The sequence below is a fragment of the Oryzias melastigma genome, linkage group LG1, assembly GCF_002922805.2.
Source record: "Oryzias melastigma strain HK-1 linkage group LG1, ASM292280v2, whole genome shotgun sequence".
NCBI lineage: Eukaryota > Metazoa > Chordata > Actinopteri > Beloniformes > Adrianichthyidae > Oryzias > Oryzias melastigma.
Window position 1 is genome coordinate 28,311,545 of NC_050512.1, and position 9,380 is coordinate 28,320,924.

The window sequence follows — 9,380 nt, forward strand, 5'->3', positions numbered from 1 at the left end:
AAAAAAACTATTTAAAAAGACGATATTTTCTTGACAAAATTTACATTTCACTCAATAAGAAACATTTTGGAATCCATATCCAATATTCAAAGCTACATTTAGGATAACAAAAATCAAGATTTTTCTTTCATTTTAAAATAATATGGTAATTTACAATCTTTAAGGTATTTTTTAAAATTACTTTTTGCTTTTGTGCTTTGAAAATCCTCCCAAAACTCCAGAAACATGTCAGAAAACGATGGTTTTAGATAATGTGCTGGATTTTTTATCATCCCAAACGATTCTGATGATGACATCACTGTCATTTCATGGATTTTAAAGCCTCTCTTTGCCTTTAGGAAGAGGACGCCGTCATGAACAGCCTGCGATCCAGAACTGCAGAGCCGCCCAGCCCGGAGTCTCTCCGTCGACGGGAGGAAATCTTGTACGCGGACACCAGGTATGTGTGTGTGTTTGTGTGTTATCATGGGCAACCATTGTGTTTTGTGATGTGAGATGTGTTAGCTCAGTGGGGTATTGTGCAGCTTTAAATAGACTCCCACCATCAGGGATTCATGGCAGATGATTTCTGCATTCCTTTCTGCTGCTGTCACAGGACTTTCAGGTGGATTATTGATTTACAGGTGAGAGAAGGATAAGTTTGTCAATCAAACGAAGGAGGAAATGATAGTTCAAGAGTTAATCATAAAACATCTTTTAACAGGAAGTGCTAAGTTTAGCTTAAAGTAGACAGTTTTATTTTGCTTCTAATTTGATTATTCTCTAAGACTTGACAAAAAGCTGCTGCTTTGACTTCCCATCATGCACTGTGCTTTAGCTCCGCCTTCTCCATGAACTCCACATGAAGTGAATCAAGTGATTTATTATTTTTTCACAGCACAGAAAGTGCAGAGACAGACCCTCTTTTGGACGACTTTGTGCTGCTGACCGATGGTGAGTAGAACCAAACCTATCGTTCACGGGTGTGCTGCATTAATCCTCATTCCTGAAGGCTCATGATGCTAAATTACTCTTGTTTTTGCAGGAAGTGAAGACAAGAGTGAGGTTGATACTTCTTCCCTCAGTGACTCTAACTCCTCTGGGTAAGCAGCTCCATTAGTACGTAGTTATAGTGTAATTATGTTGCATTTTTAAAGGGTAACCAAACAGGGAAGTTTGTGTTCACGTTTGAATACCAGAGAAAAATCTGTTAATATTTGGTTGATTCGCCTTTGTTTGTGGCTACGCAGGTCAAATGTTTCCTGGAGTTTTTCTCCAGATTTTGGCCCACTGCTCCTCACAGATCTTCTCTAGATCAGTCAGGTTTCTGGGCTGTCGCTGAGAAACAGAGTTTGAGCTCCCTCCAAAGATTTCTATTGGATTTAGGTCTAGACTAGCTAGCCCACTCCAGAACCTAGAGCCACTCCTTGGTTATCTTGGCTGTGTGCTGCAGTCATTGCATAGACATGTATAATCACTGGTGTGACGTCACCCATAGAAAGTGCCTGACCTCCAGGTCTCGCAAAATGAGGCCAAATCCGTCACCATTGTACATCAATATGGGCGCCGCCATTTGGAGACAGACGACAGGGATTGGTCCGAGTCGGTCTGAGTCACGTTTCTAGGGCAACTGCAGTCACCAATCATGAGTGAGCTTGTTCAAAGTCCAGACCCCTTCCACTGAAAGCGGAATAGCTAGCTGTTTTGGCAAATTTAAGCTTTTTTTGTTTGTTTTTTTGGCTGTTTTGGAGTTTAGCTAATATTTCAGCTACATGCTAGCTGTTTTGGCTAATTTAAGCTTTTTTTGTTTGTTTTTTTGGCTGTTTTGGAGTTTAGCTAATGTTTCAGCTAGATGCTAGATGTTTTGGCTAATTTAAGCTTTTTTTGTTTGTTTTTTTGGCTGTTTTGGAGTTTAGCTAATATTTCAGCTACATGCTAGCTGTTTTAAATAATTTAAGCTTTCCTTTTTGAGCTTTTAAGGTTGTTTCTGAGTTTAGCTAATATTTCAGCTACAAGCTAGCTGTTTTGGCTAATTTAAGCTTTTTTTGTTTGTTTTTTTGGCTGTTTTGGAGTTTAGCTAATATTTTAGCCACATGCTAGCTGTTTTGGCTAATTTAAGCTTTTCTTTTTAAGTTTTTATGGCTGTTTTGGAGCTAGGCTGATATTTACATGGTAGCTGTTTCAGCTAATTTAGGCTTTTTTAAAAATTATTTTTACAATATTTTGAAGTTTAGCTATTTTTTCAGCTACATGCTAACTGTTTTGGCTAGTATAAGTTTTTTTCTAGTTTTTTTATGCTAATTTGGCATTTAGCTAATTCTTTAGCTGCCTATCAGCTTCAGTGTTTTTAGTTATCAATTTCAGCATCTTGAGCTATCAGAACATCTTCAGCAGCCAAAGTCAACATACAGCATTTAGACTAGCATTATCGCAGGTAGTCCTATATATCTAGTTCATAATTTTGTTAAAACGTTTTGGTTTTAAAGTTTTAAATTTTTTGATTTAGAGTGTTCAATAAATGTTTAACATGTTTGGCCCACGACCTGAGGTGTGTTTTGGATTTTGGCCTCTTGTGTGATTGAGTTTGACACCCCTGATCTACCACAAGGCCACTGAGCTGGTTTGAAGTGAAGTGAAATGAAGTGTTGCTGTGAGCTTTTTCCAAAAAATAAATAAATAAAAAAAGAAAGAAAGAAAAAAAAGTCCAGAAGTTGAAGATCTGAGTAATCTTGAGATCTGCTGAATATAAACACTATACTTAATGCCTGAAAAATGATTCTCAAAATTAGATTTTTAATGAGAATATAAGTGATGTTTTGCTGATTTTAAAAACTTTCAATATTTGCTGCATGTCCTCCATATCTTACATTAGTATTTCAAGAAAATCCGCCCCTCCTTTTCTGGTGCGTTCTCGCCCCAAAGCCATCCGGGTCACGGGTCGGGTCATCAACATCTCCTTCCTGGGTGAGGCGCTGCTCAGTCAGCTGACAGTCGTGGGGGGCAACAAGAGCGGAGTGTTTGTGCACCAGGTGACCGAGGGCAGCGCTGCCCAGGGGGTGGGCATCAGCCCCGGGGCGCAGATTGTAGAGGTACGTGCGAGCGCTGGGGAGCGGTTCTGCCTGTGGGTGTTCCTCACCGTGCGGTTCCTCTGCAGGTGAGGTACGAGCACAACCAGAGGGCTCTGAGGATGGTGCTGGAGGACTCCACCCTGGAGGAAGCCATGTGGGCTCTGAGCCAAGTCACTGGCTTCTGTCACCTCTCCCTGCGGCCCAGACCAGATGGTACGCCCCACAACTTGTAAATAAAAGTCCAGTTTCTAAAATTAGCCCTTCATGAAGCATCAATATGCGGATGTGCTGCTGTTTATTTAACTACCCTGGACTAGTGGAACACAGAGGGTTTATGGTCGTGGCTGAAGCAAACAGGAAGCAGAATGTTGTTTCTGCAGATTAAACTAATTGGCAGCAGTGTGGTGAAGCTCATCTGTCACAGGAGGAAAAAACAGAATGTTTCTTTGACCGGCGGCGTTTATGAGGACCTACGTCAGTTTGCTCAGCTGGGCTGAAGGGTTATCTGAAGTGTAAAGCAAAACAAGAACATTGCTGATGAGTCAAAAGAATCTTCCAGAAGCCCCGTCACTCTGTCACAGAAGTGTTTTCAGGTGCAGAACAAATATTTGCTTTAAATGTTTATTCCTAAAATCACTGAAAGGAACCTTAGAATCAAGTTTGGTCCAAAACTTAAATCATTTCAAACTAGATTTTTATAGCTCTCTTCAGGCATTTTGTAGCAGAAACTGCTTTAAAGTTCATAGAACAATTTGGAAATAATAGGTAATTTAACAAAAAAATTTGACATTAACATTCCAATGGAGACACTGATAACATGTGAAAGAAAATCAAATATAAGGGATGAAATATTTCTTTAAAGATCATAAACTTAAAAACAGTGAAGGATTTCAGCATGTATTCTATAATAGTATGTATGGGTGTATAATTTTATTAAAGATCAAAATTAAGCTAAAAATTCGATTTCTGATAACTTCTTTATTTGGGGGAGAATATAAACAGAGAGTTCCTAGCAAATGAAAGAGGTTATTTGGCGCCTTTGTCCCACCCACAATTCAGCGGCAAACCTTTGATGAACGACCGCCGCTCTGCAGAAGCTATGTTCTAAATAACAGCATAGCTTTTTCAATTGAAAGTGTCTATTTGCACGTAATTTTAAATACGTGCCGCCAACAACAAAATCCAGCCTTGGACGCACTTAAAATATGCGCGGGCAATGAAACAGTGAGCATATTTGTTGCACATGAATTTCCATCAATTTTTGTGCACGTAAATATGTGCAAATAACGTCTTTTAAATGTTGCCTAAAAACAGCATAATCCTAATTAAAGATCACTGGGAACTACGGGGCTGGGTTGATTAAAATCTAATCGATCTAAGCTTAATAGATCAATAATCGATCCATAAAAGTAGAGATTGATCTAACCCATCAAGCTAAAGTCTGCTAGCTTAATGCTATAAAAGGATTTCCTATAGGGCGGCTAATGCTAACGCACAGTCAACTTAAATGACATTGACTTTTCCAAACTCTTTTTGGGAAATATTTTTCAAAGTAACCCTTTGTGGTCTGTTTTTTTCCTCATACTTTCTTCTTCTTCTGGAATAATGTGTAATGCTATAGCGCGATGATCGCCACCTAGTGGCCTAACTGAAATGCTCTCCAGGAGAGGCAGAACAATTGTTGGAGCTTCTCTGTTTGAGATCCATGTACACTCTATGGTATTAATAATCACATTTTAATTTCACTAATACATGTTACAGTATATGAACTGTATCAGATTATATAAAAATCTTAATTTAATTGAATTTAATTGAGTGGATCAAAAAATCGAAGGGAAAAAATCAGAATTGAATCGATCCAGGCTCTGGTGAATCAAATTGAATCCATTCTAGAAATTATTGATGATGCCCAGCAATACAGGGAACGCCTTTAAAATAGGTCAAAAGATGATTGGAGTGGGACTTTAAAACCAGAACCTAATAAAAAATGGAAAAAGTTTAAACATGAATACCATTAAAGTGACTATCTATCTATCCATCCATCCATCCATCCATCCATCCATCAAAACAAATCGCGTAAGATTAATTGGAAATCTAAATAAAAAGAAGGTTTGAAGCCTCTTCCAACGATGAGTCAAGCAGCTAAAGCAGACACAATGAACATAATGTTCATGATTTGCCGACTTTCTCAGATTTCAGAGAAGGCTGGTGTGTAAAAACACTTCCACAGAACATTACTGTGCATCATTTAAGGCCGTTCCAGATGAAAGTCGAATTGTCAGAAAAGCAGGATAAGTCTCCCGCATTGTGACGTCAACCCGCGTTTGCTCATGGATCAATGAGTATGATGGCGGCTTTGCTACTGATAAGTGAACTGTAAAGAAACCAAACACGATAAGTGCAGCTGAACATTTTCATTGCCAAACCGGCATGGCCAGTTTTCCTTTACGCTTTGCTTCATCTGCATTTTCTCGTTCTGTTGTTGAACTTGAGTAAAAGTGCATGTGGGTGACTTGTTTTAGCTGACTTTTATTTTCTCTTTGAAACTTGGAATGCTATACTCGAGGTTGTGTTGACTTCACCTCTTTGGCTTTCCCCGCTAAGACTACGAGGCGCTGCTGCAGCAGCTGCAGAAGAGCGAGACGTCGTCCGGAGACTCCTTCTACATCCGGGTCAACGTGTCTCTGCCCGCCGGCTCGACTGGAACCCTGGCCGTCACCTGTAATGACATCCTGCACGTGACGAACACGCGGCCCAACGGCGCTGAAGACCAGTGGCATGCCTGCCATGTGCACCCCTGCCAACTCCTGGACCTACAGAGTGGAACCATCCCCAACTATTACAGGTCACTGGACTTCATCTTCTTAAAAACGTTCATACTCCATTCTTTTGGAAGAGATTTCTTATTTATATCATCTTTGTGTTTTGTCACAGGGCGCAACGGCTGCTTATTCGAACGATTGAAGAGATAAACTTTCAAACAAAGAAGTGTCAAAAGGTACAACGATTATTCTAAGACTTGGTGAGAAGATTCAGAGCTCCTGTTTGCTCAGTCCATGTGGGATTGTTTGGCACCAGGCTGGGCGTGAGGTTTGCTGGAGAGAAGAGAAGGCGGTGAGGATCGTCAGCACGGGGCGCCAGGGGAGGAACCCCATGTGGGTCAGCGTGGAGGAAAACACCAGTGAGGGCACAGAGTCAGGTATGATCACTAAGCCAAAGGAAGATGCTAAAACATTGTTTGGTTCATTTTAAAATGAAATTATTCTCCCAGATCCGTCTTTAGGCTGATGATACTGTGTTATACGTGATTGGCCCCTCTCCACAATCCACTTCAGTTTAGCCTCACTGAAGCTAGCCTAGCTAATTTCCCAGCATGCCTTTGTGTACACTCTCCTGTTAGCGACAAGTGGCTCACAATCCCAAGATAACATTAGTGTAATAAAAAAAGCAAGTAATATTGGAGTTATGCATACAGGTTAGAGTCAGATGGCAGCTCAGATGAGGAAAATGAAGATGTAAATGGATCTATTTGTCTGCAAGTGGATGATGTAGAATTAGAGCGGAGAAAGTGAGACTTTGTCCCGTCCATGGCAGTTGCTGTGTCACAAACCCGATCTTTTTCAAACTGCTGGTTTTCATCTGCTCCTAATCCAATTTGAGAAAAGAAATACTCATAAAGGCAGTTTTAACCCTAAACATTTTTATTAGGGCCGGGAATCAATTAGAAAAAATTAACTTATTAATCGCAACTCTGGAAAAAAATTCACCGACATTATTTATTTGGAAAATGGTGACTCTTTACTGTAGTTGCTGTAGGAATTTCCTGAAAATGCAAAAACTATTTGCAAAATGTTAATAAGACTGGAAATTCAATTAAACGTATATAAATGGCGCTGAAGTTGACCTAAATTTCTGAAAAATTTGTAGTAAAATTGCTTATAAAACCCTGATAAATGCAAATTTAGCAAAAATATTTAGTGTGTTGCTTAAATATGAGCTAAACTCAAAATTAGCCCAAAAAACCTAGATGGCAAATTAGCAAAAAAATAGCTAGTTGCTACTAGGTAAACTCCAAAATTATTTAAAATTTCTTAGAAAACTTATTTAGTCAAAAACGTTAGACTGTTGGTAAAACTAAACTCTAAATTAGCCTAAAAAACCTCAATAGATGACAAATTATCCAAAAATGTTAGCACGTTGCAAAAATATTAGCTAAATTCCAAATTAGCATAAAAACCTCAGTAGAAGACAAGTTAGCCAAAAATGTTAGCATGTTGCTAAAATTTAAGCTAAGATCCAAATTAGTATAAAAAATCTCGGTAGATGACAAATTAGCCAAAAATGTTAGCATGTTGCTAAAATATTAGCTAAACTCCAAATTAGCCAAAAAAACACAGTAGAAGACAAATTAGCCAAAAAGGTTAGCATGTTGCCAAAATTTAAGCTAAGATCCAAATTAGTATAAAAAAACTCGGTAGATGACAAATTAGCCAAAAATGTTAGCATGTTGCTAAAATATTAGCTAAACTCTAAATTAGCCCTAAAAACCTAGATGGCAAATTAGCCCAAAAAAAAACTAGCTCGGTAGATGAAAAATTTGCTAGAAATGTTAGCATGTTGCTAAAATATTAGCTAAACTCCAAATTAGCCCAAAAAACCTAGATGGCAAATTAGCCAAAAATGTTAGCATGTTGCTAAAATATTAGCTAGACTACAAATTAGCCCAAAAAACCTAGATGGCAAATTAGCAAAAAACTAGCTAGTTGCTACTAGCTAAACTCCAAAATTGTTTAAAATTCCTTAGAAAACTTATTTAGTCAAAAACGTTAGCCTGTTGGTAAAACTAAACTCTAAATTAGCCTAAAAAACCTCAATAGATAACAAATTATCCAAAAATGTTAGCACATTGCGAAAATATTAGCTAAATTCCAAATTAGCATAAAAACTTCAGTAGATAGCAAATTACCCAAAAATGTTATCATGTTGCTAAAATTTAAGCTAAACTCCAAATTAGCCAAAAAAAACTCAGTAGAAGACAAATTAGCCAAAAAGGTTAGCATGTTGCCAAAATTTAAGCTAAGATCCAAATTAGTATAAAAAAACTCGGTAGATGACAAATTAGCCAAAAATGTTAGCATGTTGCTAAAATATTAGCTAAACTCTAAATTAGCCCTAAAAACCTAGATGGCAAATTAGCCACAAAAAAAACTAGCTAGTTGCTACTGACTAAACTCCAAAATTGTTTAAAATTCCTTAGTAAACTAATTTAGTCAAACATGTTAGTCTGTTACTAAAATAGAAGCTAAACTCTAAATTAGCCTAAAAAACCTCAATAGATAACAAATTACCCATAAATGTTAGCACGTTGTAAAAATATTAGCTAAATTCCAAATTAGCCAAGAAAACTCAGTAGATAGCAAATTAGCCAAAAATGTTAGCATGTTGCCAAAATTTAAGATAAGCTCCAAATTAGTATAAAAAAACTCGGTAGATGAAAAATTTGCTAAAAATGTTAGCATGTTGCTAAAATATTAGCTAAACTCCAAATTATCCCAAAAAACCTAGATGGCAAATTAGCCAAAAATGTTAGCATGTTGCTAAAATATTAGCTAGACTACAAATTAGCCCAAAAAACCTAGATGGCAAATTAGCAAAAAACTAGCTAGTTGCTACTAGCTAAACTCCAAAATTGTTTAAAATTCCTTAGAAAACTTATTTAGTCAAAAACGTTAGCCTGTTGGTAAAACTAAACTCTAAATTAGCCTAAAAAACCTCAATAGATAACAAATTACCCATAAATGTTAGCACGTTGTAAAAATATTAGCTAAATTCCAAATTAGCATAAAAACTTCAGTAGATAGCAAATTAGCCAAAAATGTTAGCATGTTGCTTAAATTTAAGCTAAACTCCAAATTAGTATAAAAAACCTCAGTAGATGACAAATTAGCCAAAAAAAACTAGCTAGTTGCTACTGGCTAAACTCCAAATTTGTTTAGAACTCCTTAGTCAACTAATTTAGTTAACGTTAGTCTGTTACTAAAATTGAAGCTAAACTCTAAATTAGCCTAAAAAACTTCAATAGATAACAAATTACCAAACAATGTTAGCTAAATTCCAAATTAGCATAAAAACCTCAGTAAATAGCAAATTAGCCAAAAATGTTAGCATGTTGCCAAAATTTAAGCTAAACCCCAAATTAGTATAAAAAACCTCGGTAGATGACAAATTAGCCAAAAATGTTAGCATGTTGCTAAAATATTAGCTAAACTCCAAATTAGTATAAAAAAAGAAATACTATAAAAGATGAAAACATAACTCAGGAATAAATGTAAA

The 9,380-nt window shown here is 37.1% G+C and overlaps 1 protein-coding gene across 1 annotated transcript in view; it reads left to right on the top strand.

Annotated features, from left to right (window-relative positions):
- Nucleotides 1-9,380, top strand: part of card14 (caspase recruitment domain family, member 14) — a 25,183-nt gene that overhangs the window by 12,604 nt on the left and 3,199 nt on the right. Inside the window, exons 10-17 of the mRNA XM_024289472.2 lie at nt 339-439; nt 878-933; nt 1,025-1,082; nt 2,852-3,068; nt 3,134-3,260; nt 5,652-5,892; nt 5,982-6,045; nt 6,126-6,246. Of these exons, the coding sequence (XP_024145240.1) occupies nt 339-439; nt 878-933; nt 1,025-1,082; nt 2,852-3,068; nt 3,134-3,260; nt 5,652-5,892; nt 5,982-6,045; nt 6,126-6,246 (985 nt within the window). The remainder of the gene's footprint in view (nt 1-338; nt 440-877; nt 934-1,024; nt 1,083-2,851; nt 3,069-3,133; nt 3,261-5,651; nt 5,893-5,981; nt 6,046-6,125; nt 6,247-9,380) is intronic.